At 45.2% G+C, this 16,045-nt stretch overlaps 1 protein-coding gene across 1 annotated transcript; it reads right to left on the reverse strand.

Moving 5' to 3' along the window:
- Window positions 1-2,362: 2,362 nt before the first annotated feature.
- Window positions 2,363-14,634, reverse strand: LOC116274176 (serine protease inhibitor Kazal-type 2). The gene is made up of 4 exons (XM_031664473.1): window positions 14,504-14,634; window positions 13,483-13,517; window positions 4,210-4,319; window positions 2,363-2,686 (listed from the first exon to the last, which is right to left on the reverse strand). The coding sequence occupies exons 1-4, from the start codon at window positions 14,556-14,558 to the stop codon at window positions 2,641-2,643; spliced, it is 246 nt and encodes an 81-aa protein (XP_031520333.1). The 5' UTR covers window positions 14,559-14,634; the 3' UTR covers window positions 2,363-2,640.
- Between the last annotated feature and the right edge of the window lie 1,411 nt (window positions 14,635-16,045).

Here is a 16,045-nt window from a genome sequence, read left to right on the forward strand (position 1 = left end):
CTAGGATGGGCAAGACTCTCACTCTATTTTTATATAATTCTGCATCTTTTTTTTTCCATTTATTTATTTATTTAATAGAGATGGGGTCTTCTATGTTGTCCAGGCTGGTCTTGAACTTCTGGCCTCAAGTGATCCTCTTGCCTCAGTCTCCCAAAGTGCTGGCATTACAGGGATGAGCCACTGCACCCAGTGCGTATTTTTCTTTTTAATTTTCCAAAAAGCATATATGATTTTTTTTTTTTCAAGATGAAGTCTTGCTCTGTCAATGCAGGCTGGAGTGTAGTGGTGCGATCTCAGCTCACTGCAACCTCCACCTCCCAGGTTCAAGTGATTCTCCTGCCTCAGCCTCCCGAGTAGCTGGGGTTATAGGCACGTGCCACCACGCCCAACTAATTTTTGTATTTTTAGTAGAGACAGGGTTTCACCATATTGGCCAGACCGGTCTCAAACTCCTGACCTCGTTATCTGCCCGCCTTGGCCTCCCAAAGTGATGAGATTATAGGCAAGAGCCACCACGCAGGCCCAGGCTTAGTTTTAAATGTGTTCTATCACCTTAGGCAAATGTGTTTGCCTTTGTGGGCCTGTTTTCTCCTCTCTAGGAGGGGTGTCTGAAACAATAGTAGTACCTATTTCAGTGGCTTCTATATGCCAAGCACTATGCTAAACAGTTTCCTCACCACAGCTCCAGGAGCTAAACATCAACTCCATTTCCAGATACGAAAACTGAAACACAAGTGTTGGAATCAGAATGAACTCAGATTTAGCTCACCTCCAAAAGCCAGGTTCTCCCCACTATACCACTCTCCCAGCTACCTCTTGCCACGTGTCTCACAATTTCCTGGTGCTGGAACATATTTAAACCCAGGCCTTATGACTCAAATTTCTCTACCTGGAAAATGCTATCATTCTAAATGCCTGTTCCCTTATATTATTGTTATAAAATGTTTAGGCTGTATCAAACTCTAAAACAGGGTGTCTCAACCTTAGCACTACTGACATTTGGACTGGAAAATTCCTTGCCGTTGGGGGCTGACCTATGGCAATGTAGGATGTTTAGAAGCATCCCTGGGTAGCACCCCATACCTCAGCTGTTATACCAAACATGCCTCCAAACATACTGCCAAATGTCCCCTTGAAAATCACCCTGGATTGAGAACCACTGCTCTAAAAGGAAGAAAAAGCCAAACTCCTGCGTGAACTCAGAATGAAACTGTATTGAAAGGAAATTTTGAATCTAATAAATATTTGTACCTCCATGATTCTTTAACTCTATGAGTTTGGGTTAATGTTAGCACCATTATTGGCCTTACAAGTACCTTACAATTATTGGCCGTGTGCAGAACACTGTACCAACTACATATAAAGTAATTATCCAAGAATTAGGGAAAGAAGGAGTTAGGATAGATCTTGCCCTCTCAACAATAACTCCACTTCACACCTACTGAAATCCATCCATGCCTGAGAGGAACAGGGCCATGTGAGGCCGCTGAGTGATGAAGGAGATAAGAATATGCCAACCCAATATATGCTGCCCTGGCATATTAACTATTTTGAGCTAAAAGCACTTGAAAAACAACAGATGCAAGATCATTCTGACTTTCCTTCTATTTCTTAAAAGCAGGAGATAAAATTCCCCTGTGAAAGACGTCCTCTCTATGCCAGAAGTAAAGTAACATTCTTATCATCAAGGACGGGGGGAAATTGGAAATTGAAGTCAAGGGAAACGTGTACAAACCCACCTTGTTAGACTAATCCTTATCCTCCCAGCCACTTCTCCACCCAATTAACTCAGCCCAAGCCCCTCTGCCGTGTCACACTTTCATAATTCACAACTCCTTGTCTAATTCAGCATATAGTGTTCAACTCTGTGTCTTTGAGTGTTTATTTCTTTTTCTTTCTTTCGAGATGGAGTCTCGCTCTGTTGCCCAGGCTGGAGTGCAGTGGTGCGATTTCAGCTCACTGCAACCCTTGCCTCCCAGGTTCAAGCGATTCTCCTGCCTCAGCCTCCCAAGTAGCTGGGACTACAGGCACGTGCCACCATGTCCAGCTAATTTTTGTATTTTTAGTAGAGACAGGGTTTCACCATGTTGGCCAGGATGGTCTCGATATCTTGAGTTCATGATCTGCCCGCCTCGGCCTCCCAAAGTGCTGGGATTACAGGCGTGAGCCACCATGCCCGGCCAAGTGTTTATTTCTTTATGAAGGCTCCCATGCCAAGTGAAACTTGTATTAAATAAGTCTGTATGCTTTCCTCCTGTTGATCTGTCTTATGTCCATTTAATTTTCAGACCCAGCTGAAAAACTCTTAAAGGATACCTCCTCTGCAATGAGAATGATATTTTCAACAGAGCACAGTAGGAACTGAATTCAATGCTGATTTTATTTCAACTAAATAAAGCAATGCACAAGTTATCTGGGCAGCAAGCTTAACTCTAGGAGCAAAAGCCAAGAAACAAGGATTCTTTTTTTCTTTAAATTATCCATCACTACACATGGCTGTCTTCCATACCTGCTCTCAGAAGATGTGTGTTAACAAATTTTATGTAAAGAAATACAGGAAAAGAGAAAAAGGGGAAACGCAATTTATCTAGTCTGCCAGTGAAGGTGGTCTCTCCATCTTCTGTTCTGTAAACTGCTCCATCAGCAGGGTCCACGTCGGAAGATTTTAATATTTTGACCACTTTCCCTGCAAATTGAACAATCATAGAAACACATTTATTACCTACCATACTGAAACTGTCTCATTATTTGTGTTAAGAAGACCCATACAGATATACATTAGATTCCTTCCATGGCTACACTTACTTAATCATTTTTTAAGCTAAATCTAGGAAACAAAGAGGGTGGAAGTCACCAGTCTGCCATTTTTTCCCTAACCCTAGGGCACAGGACATTAACCCCAAAGAATCACTCAGAGAGCTGGGCATGGTGGCTCATGCCTGTAATCCCAGCACTTTGGGAGGCCGAGGTGGGCGGATCACTGGAGGTCAGGAGTTCGAGACCAGCCTGGCCAACATGGTGAATCCCCATCTCTACTAAAAATACAAAAATTAGCCAGGTGTGGTGGCACATGCCTGTAACCCCAGCTACTTGGGAGGCTGAGTCAGAAGAATCGCTTGAACCCAGGAGGCGGAAGTTGTAGTGAGCCAAGATCTTGCCAATGGACTCCAGCCTGGGCAACAAGAGCGAAATTCCATCTCAAAAAAAAAAAAAAAAAAAAAAAAAATTAGCTGGGTGTAATGACGCATGCCTGTAATCCCAGCTACTCTGGAGGCTGAGGCAGGAGAATAGCTTGAACCTGGGAGGCAGGGATTGAAGTGAGTCAGGCGATAAGTGAGACTCAGTCTCAAAAAAAAAAAAGAAACAGAGAAGACCAACTGAGGTCAAATAATGAATCCCTGCTACGTACAAAGCTGCATACCTGAAGGAGTAGTTGCAGTCACCTGGTCAAGTGTGCTACATGAAGCATATCAAGTATCATTACTTAGCATTCTACTAAGCAGAGTCAGTAAGTCGCACTTCCTGACTAGTAGTACAGGGTGTGCAGATCACCTACACATGCCCTTTGAATTAAAAATAAAATTTAATACTTCACGGAGTTTAACTATTAAATAGACTCTTAATTTTAGGAAATTTCACATTAGTGGGCAATAACATAATTTGATTACCTGGCCTATAGTTGACTAATCACACATCTCATTGTTTAACTTGATCTGAAAAATGCACTGAGGATTTTGCATCTCTTTAACCATCACCCTGAAAACTGAGAACTACCATTATCACTTTTGATTCTTACATCCAAGAAAATAGTCACTACCTCCTAAGTAATCAAAATTCAACAAAAGAAATGAAGAGTCTGGGCGTGGTGGCTCACGCCTGTAATCCCAGCACTTTGGGAGACCGAGGCGGGTGGATCACTTGAGATCAGGAGTTCGAAACCAGCCTGGCCAACATGGTGAAACTCTGTCTCTACTAAAAATAAAAAATTAGCCAGGCGCGGTGGCGGGTGCCTATAATCCCAGCTACTTTGGAGGCTGAGGCATGAGAATTGCTTGAACCCAGGAGGCAGAGTTTGCAGTGAACCAAGACGGCACCACTGCACTCCAGCCTGGGTGACAGAGCGAGACTCTGTCAAAAAAAAAAGAAAGAAAGAAAAAGAAAAAGAAATGAAGAATACTTGGCTAGTCTACAGCTGTAAAATCATGTTACCTGATTTTCATGCACAGAGTACATTCATTGGGGTAAGTGATCATGTCAGTGCCACACACAGGGTTAAAGTCCCTGGGACATCCTGGTAATTGATACCGAGCGCAGAATGGCTGGAAAAAAGAAAGGGACAGAGAAATTCAAGAATGACTTGAGATACACTCATAAAATAGTTCAGAGAAGAAAATGTCCCAGATCTCCTTAGATTTCCTAGAATCATTCAATAAAAATATTTTTATTTTCCAGAAAAAAAATTTTTTTTGAGACAGAGTCTCACCCTGTCTCCCAGGCTGGTGTGCAACGGCACAATCTCAGCTCACTGCAACCTCCGCCTCCTGGGTTCAAGTGATTCTCCTGCCTCAGCCTCCCAAGTAGCTGGGATTACAGGAGTGTGCCTCCATGCCCAGCTAATTTTTGTATTTTTAGTAGAGACAGGGTTTCACCATGTTGGCCAGGCTGGTCTCGAACTTCTGACGTCATCCACCCACCTTGGCCTCCCAAAGTGCAAGGATTACAGGCGTGAGCCACTGCAACTGGCAAAAAAAAATTTTCTAATGCTAAAATCAGATACAATGTTGGTGTGATGGTTCAATACAAACTATGTAAAAAAAGGACCCCGGCCGGGTGTGGTAGCTCATGCCTGTAATCCCAACACTTTGGGAGGCCAAGGTGGGCAGATCACCCGAGGTTGGGAGTTCGAGACCAGTCTGACCAACATGGAGAAACTCCATCTCTACTAAAAAATACAAAATTAACTGGGCATGGTGGTGCATGCCTGTAATCCCAGCACTTTGGGAGGCCAAGGTGGGCAGATCATGAACTCAAGAGATCGAGACTGAGGCAGGAGAATCAAATGAACCTGGGAGGCAGAGGATGCGGTGAGCCAAGATCACGCCATTGCACTCCAACTCTCCAACCTAAGCAATGAGAGCAAAACCCCATCTAAAAAATAAAAAAAATTTAAAAATTAAAATTAAAAGGACCTCAGAGGCTTCAATCTGGCTGATTTTTAAATGAAAGTCTGAGACACGCCACCATACCTACTTTTTTATTGTCTAGCTTCATAATTTGCACTTCACTACAATGTCCATGTGGATGTTCTATTAAATTCCACCTTAATCCCTTGCCTGAATGCCAAGACAAAATCAGGAATCTAATCTTTCAATCTGAACTTTTTTTTTTTTTTTTTTTTTTTTTTGAGACGGAGTCTCGCTCTGTCACCCAGGCTGGAGTGCAGTGGCCGGATCTCAGCTCACTGCAAGCTCCGCCTCCCGGGTTCACGCCATTCTCCTGCCTCAGCCTCCCGAGTAGCTGGGACTACAGGCGCCTGCCACCTCGCCCGGCTAAGTTTTTGTATTTTTAGTAGAGACGAGGTTTCACTGTGTTAGCCAGGATGGTCTTGATCTCCTGACCTCGTGATCCGCCCGTCTCGGCCTCCCAAAGTGCTGGGATTACAGGCTTGAGCCACCGCGCCCGGCCTCAATCTGAACTTTTAAGGCACTGACATTTAACCAAAAACATTAAAGAAAGCAGGAGATTCAGAATTGAAGCAAATTTGTGCCAAAGGAAAAATGTTCAAAACAGGTTCATCATCTATGGAGGCTCCAAATTTCATCCCACAAGATACTAACTACAGGAAGAGAGTTGAATCTGGGCAAACATTGCCCCAAAACTTCCTCTCCACCCTCTGGAAGAGAGCCACTGCACATTTATTATTCCTTAATGTCATTTTAATTCTTATAGAAGGGCGGAGCATGGTGGCTCATGTCTGTAATCCCAGCACTTAGGGAGGCTGAGGCAGGTGGATCACTTGAGGTCAGGAGTTTGAGACCAGCCTGGTCAACATAGTAAAACCCCGTCTCTAGTAAAAATACAAAAATTTGCCGGGTATGGTGGCACACGCCTGTAATCCCAGCAACTCGAGAGGCTCAGACAGAAGAATCGTTTGAACCTGGGAGGCAGAGGTTGCAGTGAACCGAGATTGCACTACTTCACTCCAGCCTAAACAACAAGAGCAAAACTGTCTCAAAAAAATTACAAATTAAAATAAAAATAATTCTTATAGAAGGATATGCTAAAATTTTAAGCAATTCTCTGACCTTTATACTCTAGAGCAGGGGTTTCCAACCATCAGGCCACAAACTGGTACCAGTCCGTGGCCTGTTAGGAACTGGGCCTCCTGTTAGCAGGAGGGAAGTGGCTGGCCAGTGAGCATTATCAACTGAGCTCCGCCTCCTGTCAGGTCAGCGATGGCATTAGATTCTCATAGGAGTACGAACCCTATTGTGACATGGGCATGCGAGGAATCTAGGTTGTGCACTCCTTATGAGGCTATTATTTTTTTTTTTCGAGATGGAGTTTTGCTCTTGTTGCCCAAGCTGGAGTGCAATGGCGCCATTTCGGCTCACTGCAACTTCCGCCTCCCAGGTTCAAGCAATTCTCCTGCCTCAGCCTCCCCAGCAGCTAGTATTACAGGCGCATGTCACCATGCCCAGCTAATTTTTTGTATTTTTAGTAGAAATGGAGTTTCACCATGTTAGCCAGGCTGGTCTCAAACTTCTGACCTCAGGTGATCCACCTGCCTCAGCCTCCCAAAGTGCTGGGATTACAGGCATGAACCACCGCACCCGGCCCTTTTTTTTTTTTTTTGACAAAGTCTCATTCTGTTGCCCAGGCTAGAGTGCAGTGATGCCATCTAGGCTCACTGCAATTTCCGCCTCCCGAGTTCAGGCAGTTCTCCTGCCTCAGCCACCCAAATGGGTAGGATTAAAGGCACCCACCACCACGCCCAGTTAACTTTTGTATTCTTAGTAGAGACTGGGTTTCACTATGTTGGCCAGGATGGTCTCAAACTCCTGACCTTGTGATCTGCCGGCCTCGGCCTCCCAAAGTGCTGGGATTACAGGCGTGAGCCACCGCACCCTGCAGAGACTCCTAACTAATGCCTGATGGTCGGAGTTTCATCCCAGACCATCTCTGCCCACCCCACTCCATGCCTCAGTGCATGGAAAAATTGTCTTCCACAAACTGGTCCCTGGTCCCAAAAAGGTTGGGGACCGCTGCTCTAAAGCTTTCCTCCTGAAAGTTTCTTATATCGTTTACTGGTATAGTCACTCATTTACAGATGTTATGGCAGACACAAAGACAAAGAAAAGTTGGATCCTGACTATAAGGAATTTAGGATGGAATAAGGCAATCAAGAAATACACATGCTGGTCTTGAAGAATGGGTAAAATTTAATATAGAAGGCTGGGAGAATGTCTACCGCAAAGAAATAAAATTGATCAAGCAAAGGCACAGTGGCAAGAGAAGTGGTTGGCATTGGAGTTAACAGTTTAAAGGAATCTCCAAAACTCTTTTATGATTTAAAAAAAAAAAAAAAAAAAGGTTGACACAGGAGAATCGCTTGAACACAGCAGGCAGAGGTTGCAGTGAGCCAAGATCCCTCCATTGCACTCCAGCCTAGGGCACAAGAGTGAAACTCTGTCTCAAAACAAACAAACAAAAAACAAACAAACAAACAAAAAACACAGTACTCAACGAACTAGGAACAGAAGAGAACTTCCTCAACCTTATAAAAGGCATCCATAGAAAAAACAAAAACAAAAATAAAATAAAAGGCATCCATAAATAACCTACAGCAAACATTCTACTCAGTGGTAAAGGACTCAATGCTTTTCCCTAAAATCAGAAATAAAAACACAAGAATGTCCATTTTCACCTCTTCTATTCAACACTGTACCAAAGTTTCTTGCCAGGACAATTATCCAAGAAAAATAAATAAAATGCACCCAGATGGGAAAGGAAGAAGTAAAACTATCTCTATTCAAAGATGACACAGGGCTGGGCACAGTGGCTCATGCCTGTAATCCCAGCACTTTGGGAGGCCGAGGCAGGCAGATCACTTGAGGCTAGGAGTTTGAGATGAGCCTGGCCAACATGGTGAAACCCTGCCTCTACTAAAAATACAAAAATTTGCCAGGCGTGGTGGCAATCACCTGTAATCTCAGCTACTTGAGAGGCTGAGGCAGGAGAATTGCTTGAACCCGGGAAACGGAGGTTGTAGTGAGCTGAGATTGCACCACTGCCCTCCAGCCTGGCGAAAGAGTAAGACTCTGTCTCAAAAAACAAACAAGCAACAAAGATGACACAATCTTGTTATATAGAAATTCCTAAGAAATTCACACACACACACACACACACACATACACACACACACACACCCCCCCAATAATTACTAATAAACAAGGCCAGGTATGGTGGCTTATATAATTATATGTACTTTGGGAGGCTGAGGTAGGAGGATGACTTGAGGCCAGGAGTTCAAGGCCAGCCTGGGCAACATAGCAAGACCCCATCTCTACAAAAAATTAAAAATTAGCCATGTGTGGTGACCTGTGTGTGTAGTCCTAGCTTCTCAGGAGGATGAGGAAGAAGGATCACTGCAGCCCAGGAGTTCAAGGTTATATTAAGTTATGATCATACTATTGCACTCTAGCATGAGCCACAGAGCGAGACTCAGTCTTGGAAAAAAGAAAAAGGACTAATAAGCAAGTTCAACAAGGTTGAAAGATACAAGATCAATATATAAAACTCAATTTTACTTCTATACACTAACAATGAACAATCTGAAAATAAAACTAAGAAAACAATTCCACTTACAATAGCATCAAAAAGAATAAAACATCTCTAGGGCCAGGTGTGGTGGCTCACACCCTTAATCCCAGCACTTTGGGAGGCCGAGGATCACCTGAGGTTAGGAGTTCAAGATCAGCCTGGCCAACATGGTGAAACCCTGTCTCTACTAAAAAAATATAGGCCAGGCACAGTGGCTCACAGCTGTAATCCCAGCACTTTGGGAGGCTGAGGTGGGCAGATACCCGAGGTCAGGAATTCAAGACCAGCCTGGCCAGCCTGGTGAAACCCCATCTTTACTAAAAATACAAAAATTAGCTGGGCATGGTGGTGGGTGCCTGTAATCCCAACTACTCAGGAGGCTGAGGCAGGAGAATCGCTTGAACCCAGGAGGTGGAGGTTGCAGTGAGCCGAGATCATACCATTGCACTCCAGCCTGGGTGACAGAGTAAGACTCCATCTCAAAAAAAAAAATAAATATATATATATACACACACACACACACACACACACACACACACACACACAAAGTAGCTGGGCATGGTGGCGGGAGCCTGTAATCCAGCCACTTGGGAGGCTGAGTCAGGAGAATCACTTGAACCTGTGAGGCGGAGGTTGCAGTGAGTCGAGATGGCTCCACTGCACTCCAGCCTGGGTAACAGAGTGAGACACTGTCTCAAAAAAAAAAAAAAAGAATAAAACATCTAGAAAGGCCAGGCGTGGTGGCTCATTCCTGTAATCCCAGCACTTGGGGAGGCCAAGGCGGGCAGATCACAAGGTCAGGAGTTTGAGACCAGCCTGACCAACATGGTGAAACCCTGTCTCTACTAAAAATACAAAAATTAGCTGGGAGTGGTGGCATGTGCTTGTAATCCCAGCTACTCAGGAGGCTGAGGCAGGAAAATCACTCGAACCCAGGAGGCGGAGGTTGCAGTGAACCGAGATCACACCATTGCATCCAGCCTGGGCAACAGAGTGAGACTGTCTCAAAAAAAAAAAAAAATTAAGAATAAATATTTACAAAGTGTAAGACATGTATACTGAAAACTATAAAGCATTGTTGAAAGAAATTAAAGGCCTAAATACATAGAAAGACATCCCATGTTCATGGATCAGCAGATTTAACACTTTTAAGATGACAATACTCTCCAAATAGATATATAAGTTCAATGGACTCCCCATCAAAATCTTAGCTGTCTTTTTTTTTTTTTTTTTTTTTTTTTTTGAGACGGAGTCTCGCTCTGTCTCCCAGGCTGGAGTGCAGTGGCTGGATCTCAGCTTACTGCAAGCTCCGCCTCCTGGGTCCATGCCATTCTCCTGCCTCAGCCTCCCGAGTAGCTGGGACTACAGGCGCCCGCAACCTCGCCCGGCTAGTTTGTTGTTTTGTTTTTTTTTTTTTTGTATTTTTTAGTAGAGACGGGGTTTCACCATGTTAGCCAGGATGGTCTCGATCTCCTGACCTCGTGATCCACCCATCTCGGCCTCCCAAAGTGCTGGGATTACAGGCTTGAGCCACCGCGCCCGGCCTTAGCTGTCTTTTTTTGCAGCAGAAACTGACTAATTGATCTTAAAATTCAGATAGAAATATAAGGGACTCCAAGTAGCCAAAACATTCTTGAATAAGAAAAAAAGGTTGGAGGATTCACACTTTCTCATTTTGAAACTTACTATAAAACTACAGTAATCAGGCTGGGCACGGTGGCTCACGCCTGTAATCCCAGCACTTTGGGAGGGGAATGACCTGAGGTCAGGAGTTTGAGACCAGCCTAGTCAACATGGTGAAACCCAATCTCTACTAAAGATACAGAAATTAGCCAGGCATGGTGTTGCACACCTGTAATCCCGGCTACTTGGGAGGCTAAGACACGAGAATCGCTGGAACTCAGGAGATGGAGGTTACAGTGAGCCAAAATTGTGCTACTGCACTCCACCCTGGCAACAAGAATGAAACTCCATCTCAAAAAAAAAAAAAAGTATAGCACTAACAATAGAGGAGGATATACTATGAGAAAACACCAGAAGGTACAGGTAGAAAAGTAGGCTGCGTTGATGAGGTTAGACTTTCTCTGTGGGCAATGAGAAGTCCTTGAAGATTCTGCACAGAGACATGCTACATTCAGTCAAGATTTTAGAGACTAATTGGAGCAGCAGTGTGTAGCAGGAACTGGAAAGTGAAGATACCAAAAGGCTGGGGAAAACCCATTGAAAAGCCACTATGCTAATCTAGGTGAGAGATAATGGGGGCCCTAAATTAGAGCAGTGGCAATGGAAATAAGGAAGAAAAACCAAAGATCAATCTCTCTCTCTCTCTCTCTTTTTTCTTAAGACTGGTCAAGTGAAGCAGTGGAATGAAAAAGGAACAGAGAAATCTGTGGTTGTGATCAATTAGTTGTAAACACCACTGCACAAAAGCCAGCCAAACCAAAGATCTCTTGTGTGAGTCATCCTTTTAACAATCCTGTCAAAAGACAGCAGGTCCAGGCCGGGAGCGGTGGCTCATGCCTATAATCCCAACACTTTGGAAGGCCAAGGTGGGTGGATCCTGTGAGGTCAGGAGTTCGAGGCCAGTCTGGCCAACATGGTGAAACCCCGTCTCTACTAAAAATACAAAAAAATTAGCCAGACGGGGTGGCATATGCCTGTAGTCTCAGCTACTTGGTAGACTGATGCAGGAGAATCACTTGAACCCAGGAGGCAGAGGTTGCAGTGAGCAGAGATCTCACCACTGCACTCCAGCCTGGATGACAAAGCAAGACTCTGTCTCAAAAAAAATAAATAAATAAAGACAGCAGGTCCTGCAGCACTTGCATTGCCTCCTGAGTGTGAATGCCTTCTTAAATTCTACATGTAGGAATTCACTCACTTTACCCTAATCCCAGCCTTAAAACGAAGGTACCATAACTCCCATTTTCTAAAAGAAAACCAAACCCAAGCAAACCGAATCACTGACTAACAGTGTTATTGGGCATCCATGAGATGCTGAAGACTGAGCACCAAATAGCAAATAAGACACTATACCTGACAACAGGCATAGTTTCCTGGAGGACATAGGCAAACAGGCAATTACAATCTAATGCTGTGACGGGGTAGAGAAAAGCACTGGATCTGGAGTCAGACTGCCTGGATGAGAAGCATAGCTCCACCACTTCCATGTGACCTTGACCAACGGGATAATAATGAAATAACGATCCCTACCTCACAGTACTGTGAAAGATGAAATTAGTTATTATATATGAAGCATTTAGAACACTGGTATGGCACGCAGGTATCTAAGTATTTATTGTTATGATGGTGATGATGATGCAGTATAGGTAAGCAGAGAGAAAGTGTGTGTGGATATATATATCTACATCTCTACTTTGGAGGAAGGGAATTGCGTGGGAAGGTTTCCTGGAAGAAGTCTACTCCGAGCTGAATGCTCAGAGTTAACCTACTGAAGTCAACATCCTCATATGTCAGATAATGTCTATCTTACAACATCATTGTGAGAATTGAGAGACCAAATAAACAGACAATGACTAGACCTTATATAAAGCAGAACTCTGACCCACAACCTGCAGCATCCTGCCCAGGAACTCAAATCATTATTTAGAATAACCAAGCCAGGGGGCCAGCCGGCTATAAGTCAGACTTGAAGGAAATCAGACTGCTATCTCTAGTGACAGCCCAGGAAGCCAGATAATAACCCCTTTAACAATCAGCCCAAAATGGCTAGGACTTTTTTTTTTTTTTTGAGATGGAGTCTCACTCTGTCATCCAGGCTAGAGTGCAGTGGTGTGATCTCAGCTCACTGCAACTTTTGCCTCCTGGGTTCAAGTGATTCTCCTGCCTCAGCCTCCCCAGTAGCTGGGATTACAGGCACGTGCCATGATGCCTGGCTAATTTTTTGCATTTTTAGTACAGACGGGGTTTCACCATGTTAGCCAGGATGGTCTTGATGTCCTGACCTCGTGATCTGCCCACCTCGGCCTCCCAAAGTGCTGGGATTACAGGTGTCAGCCACCATGCCCAGCCGCAAAATGGTTAAGACTTGATTACTAACTGACAGCTTCCATAATTTCTGTCCTTGATTCCAACTTAGCACAACCAGAGAAAACCAAATACGCACCCCTAACCCATATCATAGAATGTCCTGCTTCTAGCTAGCTCACCTGCAGCTTCCCTGTGCCAACAGCCTCCAATCAGGCCATACCTGAAGCCATTTCTTTTTTCCACTATAGTTTTCGCACTCCTCTCTTTGACTCGAGTCCCTATTCAAATGCAGGTGACAGTGGCTGACTCTCTTGCTATAACAAGCCCTGAAAAACACAGCCTTTGCTTGTTCTCATTTGGTTGGTCTCCTTTTACATCCTCACAATTTAATTTGATAAAGTACATAAAATATCTAGTACAAGGCATAACTATTTTTCTAAGGACCTTTTGAATCTTTAAAGGAAATATTAACAGAAACAAAGACTGGGCTGTTTTCAACTAAAATTTACACTTTTATCTGAATCAAAAGGGCTGTGTGACAACCTGGTTTCAAACGCAGTCCTCAATGGTTTCAAAAGTGGCAGGTCAGACCTGAGAGCCAGCCTCCCTCCCAGACGGTTTTGGGCTTCACTGTATTGGTAGAAATAGTACAAGTGGTTTCCTACTTACCGTTTTATATTTTGAAAATCGACGGAACAGAGGGCCTGTAAGAAGAAAGCATAGACATTTTACAGTATGGGATCAAGGTAAGGTATTGTTCATGAGGATTTTTTTTTTTTAATGAGATCTTGCTATGTTGCCCAGGCTGGTCTTGACCTCCTGGGCTCAAGCGATCTTCCTGCCTAGGCCTCCCAAAGTGCTGGAATTCGAGGCGTGAGTCACCACATCCAGCTTCATAAGAATGTTTTAAAATCCAGTTTGGGATTTATCCAGGTCACATCTTCTATTTTCCCCTCTAAATCCTACCTTCTTTAAACTGTCCCCAGCCCACTTCCTCCAGAAAGGATATTCAGTTTTTTATGGCACCTCTCCCCACAAGCACACAGAAATAACATTTGGTTCTGTTCCCATTAGGTTTGGTTGAGAAAGGACTTTGAAGCTACGGAATAAAAGTCGCGCTAGCGCACTGCAGCTTCAATTCCTGGTCTCAAGCGAGCCTCCCGCCTCAGCCTCCGGAGTAACTGGGACTACCGGCCCAAGCCACCGCAGCTGGCCAAGGAAGTAACCCTTAATTAATAGTTCATGATATTCTTTTCCTTTGCAGCTCGGGGTAACAAATATAAAATTTAATGCAAGATGTGAGCATTTTAACTCCATTTTAAGAGAGGTGTGGACTAAAGCCCCTTTCTCGTAAGCATCCACAATTCCTCATTCCTGCGCATCTCCTCCTGTGGGGCCATACATAAAAACCCAACTCCTCATCTTGGGCACCTGAAAATCTACTTTAACAGAGAAAGCGCTCTAGATAGCAGGCGTCCTTGGAGCTGGGAGTGAAATCCAAGCAAGAACTAACCACACCCCCCAATTCGCGCTCCTCCACCTGGCAGGTCCTCTGGGGAACCGCCCGTAACGGCCGCGCGGGTACCGTCGCCGAGGCCTCCCAGAGCCGGGCAGGGGCCGCCGCCGGCGTGACTCCCTCTCCCGCTTTTCTCCAGAGGTCCCCGCTCTCCAGGACCGCTCCGAGCGCTACCTGCGAAGGTAACTGCCAGGAGCAGCAGCGCCAAGCGCAGCACCGCTAGCGCCATCCTCCTCCCGCGCCGGGCGTCTGGCCCCTGCGCTCTGGTGCCAGCGCCACTCGCAAGGGGCGCGGGGAGGGCGGGGGAAGGGAGGAAGAAGGGGCGGGGCGAGAGTGGGAGGAAGTGCAGGGGTAGGTGGCGAAGGCAAGAGGGGCGACGGGAAGAGGAGCCGTGAAGGGTCGAGGGAGAACCGGGAAGGGCTGGGAAGGAGAAAGGTAGAAGGACGGGGGAGGGGGCCATGGGGAAGGAGGGGGCGAGGGAGATAGAGGAAGGGGCGGTTGTTGCCCCACACCCTCTCCTTCCAGCCGAGGAGACTAAGGGGAAGACCTCTCCCTCCGACATACAAGAACCTGAGAGCCCTAGGGAACCCTCGTGGAACTCTTGGGAGCTCTGTCAATCGATCCCTATTTCTTAAGCATCTACTGAGTCCCAGATAGTGTTTTGTTGCTGAAGACACAGCCCTGACCTCGACAAAGGAGGTCCTTGCTCTCAGGAAGCGTTCCGCCTTTCCCTCTTTTAATATATTTTTTAACTATTTTAGGCCGGGCGCGGTGGCTCACGCCTGTAATCCCAGCACTTTGGGAGGCCGAGGCGGGTGGATCACGAGGTCAGGAGATCGAGACTATCCTGGCTAACATGGTGAAACCCCGTCTCTACTAAAAATACAAAAAACTAGCCGGGCGTGGTGGCGGGCGCCTGTAGTCTCAGCTACTTGGGAGGCTGAGGCGGGAGAATGGCGTGAACCCGGGAGGCGGAGCTTGCAGTGAGCTGAGATCACGCCACTGCACTCCAGCCTGGGAGCACAGCGAGACTCCGTCTCAAAAAAAAAAAAAAAAAAAAAAAACTATTTTAGTTGACACATAATGATTATACATACTTATGGGGGTACATAGTGATATTTGGATATATACAATGTGTAGTGATCAAAACAGGATAATTAGCATATTCATCACCTCAAACATTTATTATTACTTTGTGTTGAGAACATTCAAAATCCTTTCATTTAGCTACTTGAAAATACGTAATAAATTATTATTATTATTATTTAAATTTCAGACAGGGTCTCGCTCTTTTGCCCAGGCTGGAGTGCAGTGGCACAATCTCAGCTCACTGCAACCTCCACCTCCCAGGTTCCAGGTATCCTCCCACCTCAGCCTCTCTCCCAAGTAGCTGGGACCACAGATATATGCCACCATGCCCAGCTAATTTTTGCATTTTTTGTAGAGAGGGGTTCTCACCATGTTGCCCAGCCCTTCTTTTGAAGCCGAAATGCCTACTCACACAACTCTGAGCATTGCCCCTGAGTCTGGGGTCAGATTTGTGCTGTAATCCCAGCACTTTCGGAGGTTGAAGTGGGTGGATCACTTGAGGTCAGGAGTTCGAGACCAGCCTGGACAATATGGTGAAACCTAGTCTCCACTAAAAATACAAAAGTTAGTGGGCATGTTGCCATACTCCTGTATGTACTCAGGAGGCTGAGGCATGAGAATTTCTTG

Source organism: Papio anubis, chromosome 3, assembly GCF_008728515.1.
Source record: "Papio anubis isolate 15944 chromosome 3, Panubis1.0, whole genome shotgun sequence".
Classification (NCBI taxonomy): domain Eukaryota; kingdom Metazoa; phylum Chordata; class Mammalia; order Primates; family Cercopithecidae; genus Papio; species Papio anubis.